The 22,356-nt window shown below is 63.8% G+C and overlaps 1 protein-coding gene across 2 annotated transcripts in view; it reads right to left on the reverse strand.

The window, feature by feature from the left end:
• Positions 1-22,356, reverse strand: part of SMOC2 (SPARC related modular calcium binding 2) — a 135,871-nt gene that overhangs the window by 3,937 nt on the left and 109,578 nt on the right. For both annotated transcript variants that reach the window (XM_070074590.1, XM_070074589.1), the window contains exons 10-12: positions 9,676-9,778; positions 9,134-9,408; positions 539-576 (exon numbers count right to left, since the gene is read on the reverse strand). In XM_070074590.1, the coding sequence (XP_069930691.1) occupies positions 539-576; positions 9,134-9,408; positions 9,676-9,778 (416 nt within the window). The remainder of the gene's footprint in view (positions 1-538; positions 577-9,133; positions 9,409-9,675; positions 9,779-22,356) is intronic.

Genomic DNA, 22,356 nt, shown 5'->3' on the forward strand with positions numbered 1-22,356 from the left:
TCGTTATTCTCAGACCCCAGGTAAGGCATTCGCTGGGGGCCTGGGAAAGTTACAGGGTAAATGTTTGCTCACATCCCGAAGCAGAGCCCTTCTCACAGAGCGGCTTCAGGTCACCGGCCAGGTGGGTGTCAGGCCTCTGGGAGACCCTGGGCAAAGGCAGGGCTTGCCTGGAGGTGCCGGGCAGGCACCAAGCAGGTGCAGGTAGCGCCCTGGCTGAAGGGGGGGGGGGTTCCTTTCACTGCACACAGAGCTGGATGCTCCAGAACACAGGGTCTGTGTATGAACACACCCAGGGGAGGCGGGAACCCCGTGGGGACTGGCCTGATTCCCGTGGGTGCCTGGACGCCTCTCCTGTCTCTCCTCCCCCTCACGAAGGGGAACGGGAGCCATAAACTTGAAATTTCAAATGTAAAGAGGAGGCACAGACCGGTAAGGACCACAGGCGCTGATCTCAGGGCTGGGCGCAAGGGTTCTCTGCAAGCCTGCCTCAGCCTGCAGCTCTGCTGCCCACACCAGCCAGGGGAGCGGCCACACTCACCTGTCTACTGGGGGTGCCGTCAGCGCTGCCTCTGGGGGCTGCCAGAGAGAAAACAAGACCGGGTTAAAACCAAACTCCTCAGGGCCTGCAGCACTGAGGCAGTGGTGAGCCACAATGAGTGTGTACAGGTGAGGCGCGGCACACACACAGAGCAGTGTGAAGGGGATGCATATGTACAGGTGAGCACAGTGTGCACAGGGGGCACAGCACACACAGGGAGCACAGTGTGTACAGGTGAGTACAGCACACAGGGGGCACAGCACACACAGGGAGCACAGTGTGTACAGGTGAGTACAGCACACAGGGGGCACAGCACACACAGGTGAGAACAGTGTGCACAGGGGGCACAGCACACAGGGGGCACAGCACACACAGGTGAGCACAGTGTGTACAGGTGAGTACAGCACACACAGGTGAGTACAGCACACACAGGTGAGTACAGCACACAGGGGGCACAGCACACAGGGGGCACAGCACACAGGGGGCACAGTGTGTACAGGTGAGTACAGCACACGGGGGCACAGCACACACAGGTGAGCACAGTGTGCACAGGGGAGTACAGCACACAGGGGGCACAGCACACAGGGGGCACAGTGTGTACAGGTGAGTACAGCACACAGGGGGCACAGCACACAGGGGGCACAGTGTGTACAGGTGAGTACAGCACACAGGGGGCACAGCACACACAGGTGAGAACAGTGTGTACAGGTGAGTACAGCACACAGGGGGCACAGCACACACAGGTGAGAACAGTGTGCACAGAGGAGTACAGCACACAGGGGCACAGCATACACAGGTGAGTACAGCACACACTCAGGTGAGTACAGTGTGTACAGGGGGCACAGCACACAGGGGCACAGCACACACAGGTGAGTACAGCACACACAGGTGAGTACAGCACACACAGGGGAGTACAGCACACAGGCGGCACAGTGTGCACAGCTGTGCCCAGCACGCCCAGGGGAGGTGCAGCAGGCGATGCCCGGGTCAGTAGCGCCTGGACGTCCCATTCATCCCAGCTCCCACAGGGAGTCCACCAGCCCCGGTTCTCCACGCTGTCCCTGAGGACAGGGGATCCGGAGCCCAGGAGGCCGGGAAGGAAGCCCTGGCCGTGCCCCGGCCCCGGCCCCAGCTCACTGAGGCCTTCCAGGGTTATGTTAAATCCTGGGAATTATGAGTGTGGCTCCAAGGGCCCTTCCCCCTGGATCGTCTGGTACAACGGGGTGCAGTTGTCCTGAGCGGCCCGCGCCCGTCAGCCGCAGCTCGGGACCAGCCAGCGCCGGCTGGTGCTCCGGTCTCTTCCTCTCACGCCTTTGCAGCCCCTGCCTCCCTCCAGGCCCCTGCTGTCCCCTGCTGGGGCCGCCCCTCTGTCCTGCAGGCTCGGCCCTCCTCACCTCCCTGATGGCCAAAGGGACGCCTCTGCCACCCCAGCAGTGTCTCCCCCTGGGGACCCCAGTCTCCAGCGCGGCCTCGCTCCCCAGCCCAGAAGCATGGGCCCAGGGACGCTCTTCAGGACAGGCTGCCCGAGGGACCACCCCTCCTCCCCGCGACGTCTGTCAGCACCGCCTCCCAGCACCGCGGGTCCCAGTGCCCCAAGCTCCACGCTGGTGCGAACCGGCAGCTGGATCCTGTGGCACTGCCCCTCAGGGCTCATGGCTGGCTGCAGCCAGAGACCCCTACTGTGGGAGTCAGGACTGGCCGCTCCTGGACAGACGCCCTGCTGCGGCCTCTTCTCGCGAGCTGGGCGCATCAGGGCTCCCCTGAGGACGCCCGCCCTGCCCAGCCCCCGCTGGCTGAGCCCCACTGACAGCACGGCAGCACCCCGCTCTCTTCTGCACCTCCTCCACCCCGACAACCCAGCCCTCGCTGACCACCCCACACAGCCCTGAGCCCGCTCGAGCCCTGCCTCACGCATGTGCAGGCCCACGGCCTCTACACGCGTGGGGCTCAGCCTGCCTTGACCGCATCAGCAACGAGGGCGGGGCCGCCCCGCAAGGCCCTGCAGGCAACGGCCGGCCACTCCAGCCACGCTGGCCTCCGGCTGCTCATCGAGAGCAGCAGAAAGCCAGGTGTTAGCTTCCAAGCTCCGTCTTCGCTCGACACACGAAGGGTCTTCAGCGAGTCCCGGGTGGGTGGTGTCTGCTCTGAGGCCCACGTTCCGAAGCAGAGCCCAAGCTCTGGGTTTCACCTTCCCCTCAGCGCACACCCTGGGCAGCAGTGGGGGCTCAGGTGAGCGGGTGCCCGCCACCCACGTGGAGACCGGATGCAGCTCCCAGCTCCTAGCCTCGGCCTGGCCCGCCCCCGGGCTGCCCGCATCTCAGGAGCGAGCCCGCGATGGGCGCTCGCTCTCCCTGCCTCTCTCCATATCTGTACCCGTCTCTCAAATAAAGAAACACAATCTCTAAAGCTTCACGGGAATGGGCATTGTGAAAAAATTATGCGTGAATTCAAAAGAAGTTTTGTAGCAAAATAAACCCACTCTTAATTTCATCTTTTTTCCACAAACTTCTTGAAGTACTCTTTCATGAAGGCAGAGACACAATGGGAAAGGTAGCACACCCAGGTGCTCAGTACACGGCTAGTGGGTTAAGCTGGCTAAGTCTATTTTTTCAGGTGCACGTTGCTTTGTGAATTTGACAGGCAGGGAGACGGAGACAGACAGAGGCCTCCCGCAGCTCGGTCACTCCCCAGATGCCTGAGCAGTCAGCTCCGGGCATCCCTGCCTCCAGGTGGCACCGGCAGGAGCTGCAGCGTGGAGAGCAGCCCTGAGCCCCCGGCTCCCGCCCGGCCGAGCAGGCAGCACCGTCAGTGCCGTGCCGAACGCCCAGCGCGCGGTTCTAGAATTCAGTGACCCACGTCCGAGGTGACGGCTGCCCTTGTCCTCACTGTTCTGCCACACTCGGCCCCTCCAGCACACCCGGACAAGGCTTTCTGGGCAATGCTTCAAATCTAAGGGCCATTACCCTGACTCTGTCCTAAGCCGGTTCGGCTGCCAACAATCGCCAGTTTTGACTTGGTTTGTTCTATGTTCTTAATCTACATGGGTAGATTAAAGGCATATTATGATAAGAAAAGTTAATGTCTTAAGTATAAGGAAATATAAAACTCTGCTACGTAGATGAAGTGAAGATAAATTTCATTAATGACATCTGGTGGAATATTCCATTCGAAAACCAAGAGTAGGGAGCATACTACTTAAAATGCATGAAGGGCCGAACATAATAAAGAAATAAATGATGAATTTTAATGGAACAAAATGCAAATGTCCAGAATAAACAGGCAGCAAGGCCACACGGCGGAAGCGCACGCACAGGCACGGAAACAGCCCTGGGAGAGAGAGACAGAGCCTGGGGGACGACACACGCAGGGCACAGCACACAAACACCCTCTGGGGAGGGACCAGACGGGACAACACACACACAGGGGCACAGCACACAACACCCTCTGGGGAGAGACAGGGGGACGACACACGCGGGGCACAGCACACAACACCCTCTGGGGAGAGACAGGGGGACGACACACGCGGGGCACAGCACACAACACCCTCTGGGGAGAGACAGGGGGACGACACACGCGGGGCACAGCACACAACACCCTCTGGGGAGAGACAGGGGACGACACACGCGGGGCACAGCACACAAACACCCTCTGGGGAGGGACAGGGGGACGACACACGCGGGGCACAGCACACAAACACCCTCTGGGGAGGGACAGGGGGACGACACACGCGGGGCACAGCACACAAACACCCTCTGGGGAGAGACAGGGGGGCGACACACGCGGGGCACAGCACACAAACACCCTCTGGGGAGAGACAGGGGGACGACACACGCGGGGCACAGCACACAACACCCTCTGGGGAGAGACAGGGGGACGACACACGCGGGGCACAGCACACAAACACCCTCTGGGGAGGGACAGGGGGACGACACACGCGGGGCACAGCACACAAACACCCTCTGGGGAGGGACAGGGGGACGACACACGCGGGGCACAGCACACAAACACCCTCTGGGGAGAGACAGGGGGGCGACACACGCGGGGCACAGCACACAAACACCCTCTGGGGAGAGACAGGGGGACGACACACGCGGGGCACAGCACACAACACCCTCTGGGGAGAGACAGGGGGACGACACACGCGGGGCACAGCACACAAACACCCTCTGGGGAGGGACAGGGGGACGACACACGCGGGGCACAACACAAACACCCTCTGGGGAGGGACAGGGGGACGACACACGCGGGGCACAGCACACAAACACCCTCTGGGGAGGGACAGGGGGACGACACACGCGGGGCACAGCACACAAACACCCTCTGGGGAGAGACAGGGGGGCGACACACGCGGGGTACAGCACACAAACACCCTCTGGGGAGAGACAGGGGGGCGACACACGCGGGGCACAGCACACAACACCCTCTGGGGAGACAGGGGGACGACACAGGCGGAGCACGGCACACAAACACCCTCTGGGGAGACAGGGGGACGACACACACAGGGCACAGCACACAAACACCCTCTGGGGAGACAGGGGGACGACACAGGCGGAGCACGGCACACAAACACCCTCTGGGGAGAGACAGGGGGGCGACACACGCGGGGCACAGCACACAAACACCCTCTGGGGAGAGACAGGGGGGCGACACACGCGGGGTACAGCACACAAACACCCTCTGGGGAGAGACAGGGGGGCGACACACGTGGGGCACAGCACACAAACACCCTCTGGGGAGGGACAGGGGGGCGACACACGCGGGGCACAGCACACAAACACCCTCTGGGGAGGGACAGGGGGGCGACACACGCGGGGCACAGCACACAAACACCCTCTGGGGAGACAGGGGGACGACACAGGCGGAGCACGGCACACAAACACCCTCTGGGGAGGGACAGGGGGGCGACACACACAGGGCACAACACACAAACACCCTCTGGGGAGGGACAGGGGGGCGACACACGCGGGGTACAGCACACAAACACCCTCTGGGGAGAGACAGGGGGGCGACACACGCGGGGCACAGCACACAAACACCCTCTGGGAGAGATCAGAGGGGACACAAGCAGGGCACAGCACACAACACCCTCTGGGGAGAGACGGAGCCTCTGGGAAGGGCCCAGGCTCCTATCTTCCTGGATTTCTCACACTTCTTAGGAAAAAAACGGACATTGTGAGCAAATCCACAGGAAACGAAGCGGCAGCCAGGATTCCCGGGTGTCCCAGCTCACCCCTCCTGAGTCGGCTGAGTTCTCGCGGCTTCGCACTCGGCAGGGCAGGGGACAATAACCGGCAATAAAACTGTGTGAAAACTTACAAAAAGTCTACAAGGAACACGGGGCGGGTTTAAGCTCAAGTAAACACAGACAAATCTCCAACGTTCGTCTAATTTCACCAAGCAGCAGGGGTCCTGGGCTTGTGCTCTGACGCCCACGGGCCAGAAAATCAAACTCAGTCCCTGGTCTGTGCACCTCCCTGGGGACGACTCAGAACTCTGCAGTGGTTCACACGTCTGACCAGCAGTGGGCTCCCAGGAGACAGAGCCGACCCCAGCCCCCAAGTCCACACCCAGCCTCCCGCCCTCCCTGCCATGGGTCACTCTCAGCCCCTCCTCCTCCTCCCTGCCACAGGTCACTCTCAGCCCCCCACCCCCTCCCTGCCATGGGTCACTCTCATCCTCCTGCCCCTCCCTGCCACGGGTCACTCCCAGCCCCCCACCCCCTCCCTGCCATGGGTCACTCTCAGCCTCCTGCCCCTCCCTGCCATGGGTCACTCCCAGCCCCTCCTCCTCCTCCCTGCCACGGGTCACTCCCAGCCCCCCACCCCCTCCTCACACCCAGCCTGAGCCCCTGCAGGGACTGCACCCATCCCGGGCCTCAGCCTCAGCCAGCAGAAGAGCTGGGGACACGGCTCGGCTTGCCCTGCAGTGGTGCCAGGCGGCCGGGCCTCTCCATGCCTGCCCGCTGCCCGCACCCTGGCCCGCTCCAGCCTGCACACCTGGGGAGGAAGCGCACTTGGCGATCCAGACTCGCCATCGCCCAGGAAGGCTGCGTCCCGGGGAGGCCACCCTGATCCGTGCTCTCCCCTCCCAGCTCCTCCGCGTGCTCTTCAAACCAAGTTTCGCTGTCTCTAGAGCAGCGAGGGGGCGGCCTCGACATGGGGGCACTGCCCACAGCAGCTGCCAGCTCCCAGAGCGGTTGTCTGAGGAGCGCCCCTCCCCTGCAGGTCCCGGATCACTGTCTGACTCCAACCCAGGCCCAGCCCCCCGGGAGTGGGCTCATCGGCTGCAGCTTCGGCTCCTGCACCTCGGGCTCTGCCCTCGGGTCCCTGCCGGCCTGGAGGAGCTCATCCCCCTCCCCCATGCAAACCAGCAGATCCAGAGGCCCAGCGACAGCTCCTGCCCCGCCCCTGCCCCCGACCACGCCAGCACTGGCCCGCCTGGCCCCGCATGGCGCCTGTGCCTATCCTTGTCTTCAGTGGCCACCGTCCTCTGCCTCTCACATTTTCTGGAATTGTACTGTTTTGAAACAAGGACAGGCAGCCGTCTGACGGAGCAGGAGGGCGAGGTCTGACAGCTTCCCAGTTCCCCACGCCGGTGGCTGAGCAGACTCTCAACACGGACGCACCCAGAAGCCTCCATGCTCTGAAACCTTCCACAGCTCCGGCTCGCCACGGCTGCTGTCCACAGAGCCCGGGAGGTGCCTCATCTCCCAGCCCCGGGCTTCCCAGGGACCCCAGTCACGGTGCCACACACACACACACACACACTCCCCAAGGGCCTTCTCACACCCCGGCCCTGGACGCCACTGTATCCACCCCCTCCCATGTCAGACTACACAGGAGCGGCTCCTCCCCCGGCCTCTCAGGCCCCCACAGCTCGATCAAGCTGGCCGCCCACCCTCGGTGCAAATCCCACCCTGGAGCAGCCGGGATGAGCGCAGCCGGACGTGCACCTGCAGGAAGCTGGCCTTCCCCGGGGCTGCCGCCGCCCCGTGCGCGGGGTCCTGGGGAACAGCTCTGTCTCGGGGCTGGAGGGCCCGCCCGGCGAGGCTGCTCTGGGGCACTGCTTACGCGCAGCTGACGCCGCTGTCTCTGGGCATGGTGGAAACTGCTCGGCCCTGAGACACGGAAGGACTCAGGCCAGTGTGACCTCAAGGCCGCCTGTGGTGCCCTGGCGGGCGCCTGGCCTGCAGCCTCCCGGCTGCTGGGTCTGTCCCCAAGTCCCGCCCTCCCTGGACCCTTCCCTGAACTCCTCGGCCGGAGCCGCACGCTCTCCTCCCAGGGCAGCCCCATGCTTGCTGAGCAGGCAGCTCCGGTCCTCTGGGGGCTGCGTTTCCGAGAGCCGGTGCCTCTGCCTCGGTTCATCCTGGTCAACACAGCTGTTAAATAATAAAGGCCCAAGGCCACCTGCAGAGCCCCAGGACAGAGCACAGCCATGCCGTCCACGGAAATCGGAGGTCCCACGGCTGACACGCCCACCACCGCGACGCCCGGGGCCAGCCGCCCCTGGGAGACAGCGCACACCCACTCCTGACTGAGTTCTTGGCAGGAGTCAGCACCACTCAGCTGGACTGAATGCCACCAGGGCTAACACACCAACCGAGGGCCCCGGCCTCTGAGGACGACCAGCACGCACGCCAGCCCAGAGGTCCTGGCCTCGGCCAAGCCTCACAGGGGCAAAGGGCTGGCGAGCCGGGCGTCTCTCTGCAGGAAACAGGGTAGGGTGGAGCAGTGGGCAGTGTGAGAACACCGTGTGCCTGAAGGCCTCCCCTGCCCCCGCCCGCCCGCCTGACCAGTGTCCGCGTTGACTCAGGCGAGCTTCAGAAAGCTGCGGACAGGCAGCTTCCCAGGCAGGGCCAAGCGCCGGGGAGGGCGAACGGCACCGGGGGCTCGGGTTTCGGTGCAGCTTGCTACGGGCCAGCCCATGCCATCCAGAAACAGAGACACACAGAACAGACGCCCAGCGACGGCAGGGGCAGCCAGTCACGGGCTCGGGACAGGGTCCATAGCCACGAGGAAGAGCCCGCGAGGGCCCAGGAATGAAGGGCACAGTCAGCTGGGCACGAGAGCCCAGAAGCCACCTGAACAGGCCTCGGGGACACAGGAGGTGCAGCCAGCGAGACGGAGCGTACAGGCCTCGGCCGGAACGGGCAGCCTGGTCTCCACTCCAGGGCTCGAGGGGGCCAGGGACACGGGCGACTCCCCGGGGTGTCCAGGCCTTGGGCAGTGCTGCCTGGGCCCTGGGTCGTGGGGCTCGGCCTGGGGGCTCTGTCCCCTCCTGTGGTAGCTGGTGAGTTGGGCCAGGCCCACATAGAAAGACACTCGACTGGAAAGCAGCTACGACCCGAGGGAAGGCTGGCCGGGCGGAGTCCCTGGGCAGGGCGGGCAGGGGCGTGCCCTGGTCCCAGACTGGCCCCTCGGACGTCAGAAGGCGGAATGAGCAGGCTGGGGAGGCTGGGGCACGAGGCCGGCTCACGCCCGGAGCTGTCTCTCCTGACCGTCCCCCAGTGGCCGAGGCCCGGCTGACCGGCACCGCCCGTCACCTGCACGCTCTCAGGTTTACTGGGAAGGGCAGGACGGCCAGGAAGGTGCTTACTGTGCCGCTTCCTGGTGCTGGCTCTGGCCTCCTCCTTGGTCACGCCCAGGCAGCCCATGAGCTCCTGGACAGACAGGGCCTTGTCGTTGTTCACGTCGCAGTACTCCACGAACTTCTTCACGCATTTCTTCGGCTTGGACTTCTTCCGCAGGAACCGCTTGAAGGGTTTGATCTCCTTCTTGCCGATGTCGCCGCTGGCATTCTTGTCCAGGAGCTTGAAGTACCAGTGCACAACCCTCTCCTCCAGCGTGTGGCTGGGGTCGGGTTCCGAGAGCCTGGAAGGAACGCAGCCGCTCAGGGCTCGGCCCCCGCGCGCCCAGGCCCCGCGAGCGCCCACACCAGCACGTGCGGACTCCTCCAGGACATGGTCCCCGGCGGGTCTGCGGCTAAAACCCGAGCAGCGACTCCATGGCTGTGCAGCGGCTCCTTCGCCCAGGCCCTGGGCAGCCACGCAGCCCGCGTGACCCGGCTGTCTCCAGGTCAGCCCGCCGCGCCCGCGCCCGCGCCCCCGGCTTCCCGCCAGGCCCGCCCCGCAGCCGTACCTGCCGGGCGAAGAGGATGGGTCTGACACTGCGTGCACCATGTCCGTGGACAGCGCGTCCAGGACGCTCGTCAGGAACTCATGCTTTTTGGGGCCAGGACAACCTGAAAAGAAAAAGTAAAAAAGCACCTGTTTTCATCGTTCACCAAACTCACTCTCGCGGGTCTAAGAAGTGGGAGGAAGCTCGCTTAGTTCCCTAAGCGCAGCACCCGGGCTGGCTTCACATTAAGACTCACTGCAGTACAAACGTGGACTTCCAGGCACGATGGTCAGCAGCGACATCTCAGCTACCAGGCGGACCAGGGCCTGGGGACCCCCGCCTCCCCAGCCTCACACATGGGCGCGAGGTCTGAGGTACGCAGAGCCAGTGGCACCTGGGTCCTGACCCCACACTGAGCCCAGAAACCACTGGGACCACAGCCCTGCCCGGACACAAGTGGGCGGGACGTGGCTGCTTCTGTGGCCTAGCCTCTTCCGGGATCTCCCCGCCCCCCATCCTCACTCAACTCTCCTCGGTCGGACTCACGAGAACCTTGCTGGAGCCCAGAGCTGACAGCCATGCCTTCCCAGGGTCACGGATGGCTCGGTGCCTCCAAGCTCAGATCCCACACCACTCTGCATGGGAGGGCCCTCTCGGCCACCGGCCCGGGCTTCCCCTTCCACTCACACCCCGTCGGGAGTCCCTGAACCCCTGCTGCACCCCCGCCCCCAAGCCTGACACCTTCAGCCACTGGACCACGGGGCAACTCTGTGAAGACGCCCCGGGGACACCGGGTCCTGTGTGCGCTCCCAGGGCCCCTGTGGACGCCGAGCAGACAGTGGACAAACGCTGGCAGGGAGAATCCGCGGCGGGTGGGAGCAGGGCCAGGTGCCCCGGCACCCCGGAGGCAGAGAGCAGAGGCGGGTGGCAAGTCCGCCCCTTCTCACCTGCCCAAGGTGTCACCCTCAGCTCCGGCGGATGCACACGGCCCCAGGAGGCCTGTGCTTCGCTCTGCGGTTCTTAGATTTTGGTAAAAGGGAACTAACTGTTTCCTAGAGGAGCCTCGCGGCCTCTGGTGCCGCCCCAGGAAGCTGAACTCTGCAGAAGGGGTGCCCCGAGAGGAGGGGCCGTCCTGGGACCCGCACAGCGCCCCCACACAGGAGCCAGGGTGATCTGGAGTCACGCATCATGGCGGCGAGGAGAGCAAGGGCGGCGGCGGCCGCGCCTGAGCCGCACTCAGGAGCAGGGAACGGCGGCGGGGGCACTGGAGGACCCCTGGACCAGCGTCAGCCACCACGCCCGGGTTCCCAGGCAGCTCGGGGCGGCTACTTCTGCTTGGCTCTTCTCTCCAGAACACTTTGGGTTGAGCTCTCCTCAGACCCTGGGAAGGACTGAGCCTTGGCCACTCCCTCGCAAGCCATCTGCACACCCCATGCTCGGCAGCCGTGCCCACGCCAGCACTCCACACCACCTGCAGCTCTGCAAGTACCTCCCTCGGCAGCCGTGCACCGAGGCAGGGCAGCCGCGCGGTGAGGGACGAGGGGCAGAAGTCACGCAGCTGAGGAGGGCAGGCAGGCAGCAGGCCGCAGCCAGCGTCCAGCGAGAGCACACCGCCAGCCCCATCGCACACCCCAGGCACTGGAGCTGCGGGAGGCTCAGGCCCACCCAGCAGGGGAGCTGTGGGCCACACTGAGCTCCAGCCTCCCGCCCAGAGCTGCGTGGGGAACCACCCTGCGTGCCCCTCCACCCCAGCTTCGGAGAACGCGTCTGGGTATTTCGGCAGGACCACTGCTTCCCTGGGGGCGGGACGCCTGGGCCAGCCAGCAGGCACACACTCGCTCCTGAAAGGGGTTCTAAGGCCTGCGAAGACAGCCGCACCAGGACCTCCCCTCTACAAAACTCGCCCACGGCCAGTGCAGCGGAGGGCTCGCGGGCCCCTGCACCTCCTGTAGGAGCCGGCATGAGGCTGGAGGGTGAGGAGGGCGGGCAGAGCCGTGCGCATGGGCGACCCTGCAGGCGCCAGGAGCTGGCTCTGGTTCCAGCTCTGCAGGGAGACTCCGGCCCCCACCCCCAGACCTACCCCACCCCTCGTGGGTCTGACAGCCCCTCACCTGCCCTCTCTGGCTGGGAGGGGACATGGCAGGGTGCCCCCCACCCACCCCAGGTGATAGCACCCACGACCCAGAGCAAAGCAGCCCGGCCAGGACTGCACCACGCCGGCTGCCCGGCACCGCCCGGCTGTTTCCGCCTCCCCTGCTCTGCCCGTGTCTTCTCACCTCGGACGAGCGGCTCCCTCCTGTCTCTTCTGGAGTCCACCGATGCAGGCCCAGCCTCATGTGGACACCCCCACAGGCCGCCCCACACCCTGGACTCTCAGCCCGACTCGATGTGGTTTCCAGCAAGGACACACAGTGCTGAAATCCTGGGCTATGAAGAGGCAGCCCGTGTCTTCCTGAGCACGCGTGACCTCACGGGACGAGGAACTCTGCTGTGCCATCGGGGCTGACGGGCGGCCAGTCACTGAGACCCCAGCAGCCACAGGGTGTGGGCAGCGACAGCTCTGCAGCTGGAGGCCGCCCGGTCAGCCCCGCAGGGTCACCTGGGCCCTCGGCCAGCTGCGCCCTGACCACCGTCACAGCAAACCCTGCTGTGGAGACAGAGGGCCCCCCGGGGAGGTATTTTTACCACCACACAACACGAGGCCACCAAGACTGATGGCCTGAACCAACCTAGAGAAAAACGTAGCCAGGAGGGGCGGGGGACCGGGCCCGTCCATGTCAGGGGTCAATCACCCAGATACACACAATGAGCCCCGCTTCAGAAGCCAAATACAGAACAAAGCCAGGCGAAGCAAACCGGAACGGGCAGCTAGAACCAGGCTACGGTTGTGGCAAGGAAACCCACAGCCTGCTGCTCTGAAGAGAAATGTCCCCAGGGCCTGGGGGCTGCAGCTGGCTCCAACCAGGGTGTCAGGGTCACACCAGGGAGCCCGGACCAGGGATCTGGGCCCTTTCTGCCTTCTCCCGACCCACGGATCTTTTGGTTCTGTGAGGTTTGGAGCGAAGACGATGGAGCCACGTAGAAGCGGCTCAGAGAAAGGCCTTCCAACACGACGTCCACCAGATGCTGGACTTGAACTCTTGCCAGATATTTGCCAGAGGGTCTGCATTTTAAGAGCAATTCCTGATTTTAATCGATTTCCAACGCAAAGGTTACCTCGAGCTTTGATAAGTAAGTGCTGTAGAGGGTGGCTGCTGTGGCCGCCGCCTGCGACACCGGGTTAGAAATGCTCAGTGCCGTATCTACACAAAAACCAGCTTAGCCTCAGTACAGCCGCGACCTCGGGCCTCAGGAGCACGCGGGAGAGACTCCGGAAACCCCAGAGTAGGCTAACGGCTGGGCTCGCCGACAGAGCCCGCCCCTGACAGCTACAGCTCTCCAGGTAGCACCCCAGAGGATGCCGGGGAACCCTGCCTTCCACCAGGGCCCCTCAGCAGTCCGGGGCCACTCTTCTGGGGGCGGTGCGAGGAGTTAGAGGGCTAACAGGCAGTGAGGTCGGTTCCCTGCTGGAATGAGAGTGGGGGCCCTTTAAGAGTGGACAGTGCTTGCTTCTCCCCAAGTTGCCTTCAGCAGGACAAAGGTACCGAAGGCCCTCAGTTTCTGTCTCTGTCCTGAGAACAGAGGAAGTGACCCCTCCCTCCGACGGCTTCTCTATCAGGAGCAGGCTAGACCGGGTCACCACAGGGCCCGTCCACGCCAGTGCCCTACCAGTGCCAAGCACCCTCCTGGATACAAGTCCCCCCTTACCTGCCCAGCAGCAGGTCTGGGAACCCCTCCTCTACGCCCCCTCCCCGTCTCAGACGCCGTGTTGGGCTCAACTGCACCTCCCAGCTTTCTCAGCCAATGAGAAGTGGGGGAAGGGATAAAAGGAACCGGGGGCCTGGGAATCCCGGGCTGCTTCCCCAGGCTGCTGCCCCAGGCTGCTTCCCCAGGCTGCTTCCCCAGGCTGCTTCTCCAGGCTGCTGCCCCGGGCCGCTCTGCACTCTCAAGACCCAGAAGAGACAAAGCCTCGCTTTCGGCTTCCCTCGGATTTCTGAGTCCATCCTCTGGCGGGCAGGTAGCCCAGGTGGCAAATTCCCCACATGGGCATCCTGTTAGGGCACTGGTTCGAGTCCCGGCTGCTCCACTTCTGATCCAGCTCCCTGCTAAGTACCTGAGACAGCAGCGGAAGATGGACCAAGTGCTTGGGCCCCTGCACCCACATGGGAGACCCTGGAGAAGCTCTTGGCTCCTGGCTTTGGTCTGGCTCTGTCCTGGCCATTGGGGCTATTTGGGGAGTGAACCAGCACATGGAAGGTTCTCTCTCTCTTCCAAATAAATAAATACATCTTTTAAAAAAGTAAATGCAGAAATATATAACTGCCCATCGACCTTTCTCTTCCCTGTGGATTGAAGGCAAATTGGCCACCTACCACAGAAGCACTGGGCCTCCCAGCAGCACGAGGTCAGCCACATTCTGGGGGAGGGGCAGGAGGGGGCAGGAAGTCGGAATGTTGGTGCCTCTAATCGGCTGTGCCGGGTACCAGGAGCCCCGTGGGCACAGCCCACTACTGGGACGCTGTGTCCTACACAGAACAGGGCCCACCATGTGGTGCGGGAAGCTTGCCCAAGTCACCATGCTGCTCTGACGCAGCCCGACCCCTGGGAAGCGCCCTGCCCCTGCCGAAGCCCAGCCCCCTTTCGGTCACCCAGTGTAGGCCTTAGCGGCCTGTGTTTCAAACAGCCAGAAGCACGGCTTCTCCTGGTGCGGCTGCTGGGGTGCGTGACAGCCTGGAGCTGGCAGGGGCAGCTGGGCTCAGCCACCCCAGCCCCGGTCCACTCCCCACCAAGAGTGATGGCCCTGGCGCAATGGCGACCGCTCACCCCTGTTCATCACAGCCAGCGCCTGAGGCCCACTGCCACCCAGCAAGTTCACAGCCGCAGCCCTCGCCGAACCTCCCAGCAGCCACTGCGCGGGGGGCGGGTTCTGTATTCCTTTCTCTGATGAGTTCCCTGAGCTGGGATGGGGAGGGTAGACCAGACCCTGAGCCTGCGGCCATGATCATGGATTCTCCACACACGGACATCACACCGGGAAATGCAGTGAGGGACCCTGCGACTCGTGGCTGTGACACGTGACAGCTGCCTTCGGGTCAGGTTGGACCTGCAGTGACTCCATTCTCCAGGCCGGCACCATCCAACCAGAAGACCACTCTGAGCTGAGCCAGCAGGCCAAGGCCCAGCGTCGAAGTCCAGGGGACTCTCAGTACCGAGACACAGGGAAGCAAACCCAGATAAAAAGAACGGCGCCCGCTCTGTGCTCCCGGGAGGGGCGTCTTCCCAGGCACGCGCCCGGCTCTCTGCACTGCAGCCCGGTTCTGGCTTCTGCCTGCTGCCCAGGGACGTCAGCCCAGGGGAAGGACCCCTGCTCTCTGCCTGCGTGCGTCTTTCCCGTCCTTGTAACTTGGCTCCCAGCCTGTTTTCTTGGGGACACTCAGGAACAACACTCAAGAGAGTAGGCGTCAGGAACTTCTCCCTGTCCTCTAAGCTCCAGACACCCACAGCCACGCACCTGCTGCAGACCACACCCGTGTGCAGCTGGGCGACCCCACCCGGCGCCTCCTGTGGCTCACGGGGCATTTCCAATGCTTCATGGTGACAGGCTGGGGCGGTTTTGGTCCAATTCAGGGAGAGGCAGACCCGTGTGTGTCCGCATCATTTCTGCCCACATGTGTCTCACGAGGCAGCGGCCACTGAGGAGCCCTCGGCTGGGCGCCCGAGGAGCTGGTGGTGGCCGGTCAGAGTCCCTGGCCGAGCACCTGTGGCCCTGGGTGCCAGGAAGGAGCTTCCCTGCACAGCGCCAGCACAGCCGAGTGACGCCACCAGCACATCCCTGCCCACATCGGGCACCTGGTGGGCTCTGAAGACGAACAGAAAATGCTTAGAGGGTGGGCAGTCGACTCCGTAAGCACGGGAAAGGCTCCCCTTCTCGGGGCACTCAGCCAACACTGAGGACTGAGGGCAGGGCCTGCTGCTCGCTGCCCTGAGCCCTCGCCTCTCTGCAGGCCCAGCTGCCCATCGGCAGGTGCCTGCTTGCCGAAGGCCCAGGCAAACCTCATCCCCCCTCGCAGTGTCCTCCCTGCCCCAGGAAAGATGGGAACAGATGGACGGCCAGAGGAGGTCCTGCTCACAGAGACCCTGGCCGATGGCTGCGCGTGGGGATCCCCGCTGATTAAAACTGCCCACGCGACAACAGTGACTCAGCTAAATCCACACTCACCAGAGCGCCATCATCCGCACCATGCCTGGAGCCCCAGACACCGATGGACAAGGGCACTGAGAGAGCGGACAGACGGCTCAGGAGAGGGGCACGCAGGCCTTCAGGGGTCCGTCCCGCCCGGGCTCAGAGGGGAACGTCTGGAGGCACCGCGCACGAGGTCAAGGCCACAGGCCCGGGCGTCCTCGGCCGTCTTAGAGTGAGTGGGAAATCCCCAGCAAACAGCGCCGCGGGCTGTGCTGCTGCCTCGGGCCTTCCTCTCCACACTCGGGGCAGCGCCTGCCCGCCTGGCACCAGGAAGGGAAGCGGAAGGGCCAGCCCCTCCCCGGCTATCAGCCCAGGGTGGGCGCGGGGCTGCAGGGCTCTGCCCAGGCTCTCCCTGACCTCATGTCCAGTCCCACCTGCTCCTCTCCCCTGGCAGACGTGAGGTTAGGAGACGGCACACACCGCACAGCAGGCTCCACAGAGGAGGAAGCTGTCGCTGGGCAGACGGGCAGACGGGCAGACGGGCAGGGCCCAGGGGCGGGAACTGAGGACGGGAATGCTGGCTGCCAGCCTGGGGCTGTACCTGGGAGCAGCCAGGGTCCGGCTCGGCGCTCTCTGCAGGGCACAGACTGTGGGGTTTCAAGGAAGTTCACGTCCCCAGGAGGCCGCTCATTCGTGCACAACCTGCAGGCAGAGCCTGAGCCAGTGGTGGCCGGCAGCACACGCCCCTCGGCGGCCCCAACCCAGGGCGGGTGCCGCAGGGAGCACAGCACTCAGCCAGGCTGTGGCGGGGGCTGGGGGGAGTTCTCACCCAAGTCCAGGCTTGGGTCGGATCACGTGGGGCACACGCGGCCTCCGCCTCTTGTTCTTTCCAGGAGTTCTGCACCTGGGGGCCCGCGCTCCCCCTCGGTGCACGCAGAGGGACACAGCCAGCGCCTCCGGTGACAACCGTGTCACTCTGTGCCCTCTGCAGCTTTGCCGTAGCATCAGCAGGGCACGCACACCTGGGCGCTGGGCAGCCCGAAGGCTTCAGCGTGGAGAGTTCGCTGACGCAGCGCCAGGAAGCTGTGGCTCTCTGTGCCATATGCACGCACTGTGTCCCAACAAGACGGCATTGAAAACAAACAGGAAGGGAATCGGCGCAGAGAGGCGAGGTGGCAAAGTGTGTTGGAAAGTAAGACACGGGAGACACAGGAAGTGCACAGTGGGTGTGGGTGAAGCCACACGTGTGAGCCCAGCAGCCAGCGCACACACAGGACTGAAGCCTCCCCTGGGCTCTCAGAGACACCAGGCCCGCCTGCACCCTCACAAGCAATGCCACCGTTCACCAGGGACACCCGCGGCACAGCCTCACGTCGGTGCCATCAATCCCGATGCAGGAGCCACGGGCAGTGGCCCAGGCATAACCCGGCTCCTGCCAACACGCCGTCAGCACGCCACCGGAGAGGCCCGGGGCTGGAGCTCCACACGCGTCCCCTGAGTGTCTCTGTCCGGCCGGATTCTGAGAACCCTCCAGCCGCTCCCAGCTCCAGGGGCCTGGGGCTCATCTCTTCTCGGACGCTGGGGCTCATCTCTTCTCGGACGCTGGGGCTCATCTCTTCTCGGACGCTGCTCATGCTGAGCACTGCACACACGGAGCAGCTGACCCGCAGGGACGCCCTCCCGCAGCAAGGCGGGCCCGGCTCCCCTGCATGCAGAGAGCTGTGCGCCCAGCAGCCCGGCAAACTCCCGGTTTCAGAGGCCTGGCCTGCAGCCCTCCTGGGGCTGGGCGGGGGTGGGGGTGGGGTCCCCAGGGCGTCAGCGCCGTGCGTCTGCAGCCTGGATGCTGCGGAGAGTGTGCAGACCGCCCCACGCGGACAAGGCCACGGGCCTCGGGCCTGTGTGTGAGCACACGCGGCTGGGCTTCCCTGCTTCTGAGACGGAGTCACAGGAAGGGGCTGCTCTGTCCTGGACCTCCCTGGACGGCCTCACGCACGCCACACTGGGCCTGGGTGACGGCACAGAGCCCGCCGCTCGCAAGCAGAAGGCAAGCAGGGCTCAGCACAGGAGGGCAGGGCACCCCAAGCCCGGCGGCGGTGAGGCCTGGGACAGGAGGAGGCTGGGGCCGCGTGCGGGTGCATTGCTGGGCCGACAACATGGGCACGGAGCGGGCGGGCGGCCGCTGTGACTGCAAAGTCGGACAGTTCATGGGTGGGCTTCCTCGGGCGTGAGGGTCAGCCTCTCGAGGGTGCCCCTGGCCACAGGCCCTGAAGGTGCCGGCGCTCAGCTTCCTCACCTCCCCCGGCTCCCCACCAGAACGCAAAGCCAGGTCCTGGCTACCTGGGGCGGCCCAGGCCCTGCGGGACGGGGTTCACAGGCCTCCACTCGGGCTGCAGAGCCATCTGCTGCTGCCTCTGGCGGCCTTCCTGGTGCAGTGGAGCCCAGCATGCTGTGTGGTGCGGCGGCGGCGGGCCGGGAGTGGCGGGCTCACACTGGGCAGCATCGGGGTGGACAGAGCCGCAGGCTTGCCTGCTATGCCTGCCCCGCCCCCGACCTCCCAGCACAGTCACACTGAGACACACGGCCACGCTCACACACACGAGCAGCAGGCGCGTGTACACGAGCGGCTGGCGCGAGCCTGGGCGGCTGCTGCCGAATCTGAGCCAGAGCCACTTCTTTGCAATCGTTAAAGAGCAAAGAGCGAAACAGCCACGGAAAGACAATGCCACGGTGAAACGCTTGAGTCCTAAGCCCCCCGGGACTGAGCCAGGCTGGCGGCTAGCACACATGTGCCTCCGATGCCGTGTGGCCGCAGCAAAGTCTCAGGCCCCTCCCCGCGAGGGCCCCCTCCCTGAGGGGCGGGTGTGCTCCTCCTGTCCAGGCCCAAGTTCACCCAGCAGTCCTCCTCCCCAGGGCAGAGCCCACGCAGAGCCCTGGGAAGACGGGACAGCGAGAACCACGCCGGCACTCGGCCTCGTGGGAGGGACACGGGGTAGAGAAGACCCTGCTCCTGGAACAGGGCTTCACGCGAAGCGGCCACAGGTGGTGCAGGTGCGTCTGTGGCCACGTGTGCCCAAATGTGCATGGCTGGGTGTCTCAGGGTGACTGCGTGTGTGCATGTCTGCGTGCCTGTGTACATATATATCTGTGTGCCTCAGCGTGTGTGTGTGTGTGTAAGCATGTCTGGGTGTCTCAGTGTGACTGTGTGTGTGTGTGTCTGCAGGCCTGTTTATGTATGTATCTGTGTGTCTCAGCGTGTGTGTATATGAGCATGGCTGTGTCTCAGGGTGACTGCATGTGTGCATGTCTGCGTGCCTGTGTACATATGTATCTGTGTGCCTCAGCGTGTGTGTGTGTGTAAGCATGTCTGGGTGTCTCAGTGTGACTGTGTGTGTGTGTGTCTGCATGCCTGTATACGTGTGTATCTGTGTGCCTCAGCGTGTGTGTGTGTGTGTAAGCATGTCTGGGTGTCTCAGTGTGACTGTGTGTGTGTGTCTGCAGGCCTGTGTATGTATGTATCTGTGTGTCTCAGCGTGTGTGTGTATGAGCATGGCTGTGTCTCAATGTGACTGTGTGTGTGCATGTCTGCATGCTTGTATACGTGTCTGTGTATCTAAGTGTGTGTAAGTGTGTCTGTGTATCTCCATGTATGTCTTTGCCTGTCTGTGCATCTCTGTGTGTGTGCCCATCCATGTATATCTATGTTTGTGTCTCTGTGTGCATCTAAGTGTGTCTATGTGTCTCTGCGTGTGCCTGTGTATATATCTATGTCTGTGTCTCCATGTGTCTAAGCATGTCTGTGTGTGTCTAAGCATGTCTGTGTGTGTCTAAGCGTGTCTGTGTCTCTGTGTGCATCTAAGCATGTCTGTGTGTGTCTAAGCGTGCCTGTATCTCTGTGTGCATCTAAGCGTGTCTGTGTCTCTGTGTGTGTCTAAGCATGTCTGTGTGTGTCTAAGCATGTCTGTGTGTCTCTGTGTGTGTCTAAGCATGTCTGTGCGTCTCTGTGTGTGTGCCTATCTATGTATATCTATGTTTGTGTCTCTGTGTGCATCTAAGCGTGTCTGTGTCTCTGTGTGTGCCTGTGTATATATCTATGTCTGTGTCTCCATGTGTCTAAGCATGTCTGTGTGCATCTAAGCATGTTTGTGTCTCTGTGTGCATCTAAGCGTGTCTGTGTGTCTCTGTGTGTGTGCCTATCTACGTGCATATCTAGTGTGCGTCTCTGTGTGTGTGGCTCATTGTTCCATGCCATGGGACAACAATTCTCGAGTGACTCCCTTCGGGTTCCGCCCATAGTGTCACTGCAGGTGGCCTCTCCTGGCAGTGCAGCCACCTGTAAGTCACTGGCTCCAGCAGGTTCTCCCAGACACCAGTGTGCATGTATGACTCCCACCAGCCTCCGCCTGACCTCGCTTCTCCCGGCACATGGTGAAGCGGGAATTCGCGGGGCTGGGCCACTCCATGTCACCTGTGAAGCAAGTAGGACAGCACCTCCACAGGGCTGCCGGGACGTCAAAGGAACTCACCCAGGAAGAGCCTCCCTCCTGGGCCCGACGCCCGCTGCGCGAGTGCTGCCGGGGCTATTACGCTGTTGGGTCTCCGTGCTCGCCTGCATGAGCCTGGCTGACTCTACCTTCCCCCAGCACTCAGGCCAGCACCCCCCGTGCGTGACACCCCTGCCCAGGGTGCAGGCTGTCCTGGGTCTCGCCAGCCAGCTGCCTGCTCCCCGGGCCCCCCAGGCTCATGCAGGCCCCAGGGCCGCCTGGTCTTGTGCGTCACTGACTCCTTGTCCATGATGCCATCACAGTGACTTTTCTCAATAGAAAATTATTGATTGTCCACTTCCGGCCACACCCTAGCAGGATGTCCTCCAAATCCCTGACTAGGGCATGGTGTGTGCCCCACAGCCCTCCAGCCCTCCAGCCCCCTCTGCCCTCGGTCGGCGTCCCGGTCTCTACTCCTGCTGCGGCCTCGCAGCATTACAGAGCGTCTAGAGCAATGCCCTGGCCAGCAGGGCCCGGAGAAACCACCGGGTCACCTCCCCCACGTCCAGCGCGGGGACGCGGAGCCCAGTCTGTGCAGAGACAGCGACGGCAGCAGCAGTGGCAGCCCTGCCGTCCCTGGCGCTTCCGGGAAAGACATCGGCCACTGCCGGTTCAGGGTGAGCCTGCCCCAGCTCGGCCCCAGTGACCCTGCGCATGCCCATCCTCCGAGGTGGCGGGGCTGGCACCTCCTGCACGCTGCCGGCACCGGGGGCACGGCGTCTGGCCGGCTGATAAAGCGTGTCTTGTCTCAGCTTCCGGCTGCCCCCATGCAGGAGACTGCTGGTGGAGATGCCGGTGTGAGAAAGAAATGGCCTTGGACCAGCGGTGCGGGGCTGGGGTGCAGCCCCTCTCTGCACCCTGCAGGCTCCTGTGAGCCTCTCACCTCTGCTGAGCTGGTCCCGTGGCCACAGACGCCACGCGGAAGAAAGCCTCGGTGCATTCTGGGAGACACACATGTGCGAGGTGCTGCCACACTAAAGCTCAGAGCATGTCCACCAGTCACAGGAAAGAAGGGGCTGCCGGCACCGGGAGATGCCCGGGGGCCCCGCGACTCTGTGCACACCAGCGTCCTCTCTGTTGGTCTAAAAGATTTGCCCACCAGAGAAGCTGCAGAGACGAGAGTCCTGTCCTGCGGCATCTGGACACGTCCGTCCCCGTCTAGGGCGGGGCAGTGTGTGATGGCAGAGGGGGAGCACGCCTGGGCTCCGCTGCACTGCCCCGTGGCAGATGACCTGTGCGTCTCAGGAATCTTAGCCCCAGCTGGACACAGGGCCCCAGGGCAGCACCTCCGCGCCCACCAGGCCAGTCACGGCTGTCTGGGGCAGGCAGGGACAGCGCGTGTCACAGGGATGCACTTGGGGGGCGCTGGGCACACAGGACCGGAACCAGCGCCACAGGCAGCCGCTGCAAGCCGCTCCCAGCAGGGGGCTCAGGAACATCTGTGGTTAGCTGGGCGGTGGCCCCCGCACCCTTTTCTGTCGGGAGGGCGCTGGAAGACATTCCAGAAGTTTCCATGGTACTCTTTATCAGCAGATTTAGAGCAGTTTCCTGCCGTCTGTGCTCACCCACACAGCCCAGTGTCCCGACCTCTGGCTTCTGATCTGCGCTCCGGGCCCTCGGTCCCTCTCAGTAAATTCCGATAGAATGAGGCTGTCGGGAGGAACAAAGCTCAGTCTGTGACCAGCAGTGCCCTAGCCCTGGTTCCGCCTCTGCCCCACAAGGAATGATCACAGTGCCCTGGCCAGTGGCCAGCCACGGTCCCCAATTCTGCCTGTCCCCATGACCCCTGCAACTGCCCCTGGAGACGTGACTTCTCTCATCCCAGCACTGCTCAAGGCCGGTCCCGACTCCCACTTCCACGGCCCCAGCTCCCCTCTG

The sequence above is a fragment of the Oryctolagus cuniculus genome, chromosome 5 (assembly GCF_964237555.1).
Source record: "Oryctolagus cuniculus chromosome 5, mOryCun1.1, whole genome shotgun sequence".
Taxonomy (NCBI): domain Eukaryota; kingdom Metazoa; phylum Chordata; class Mammalia; order Lagomorpha; family Leporidae; genus Oryctolagus; species Oryctolagus cuniculus.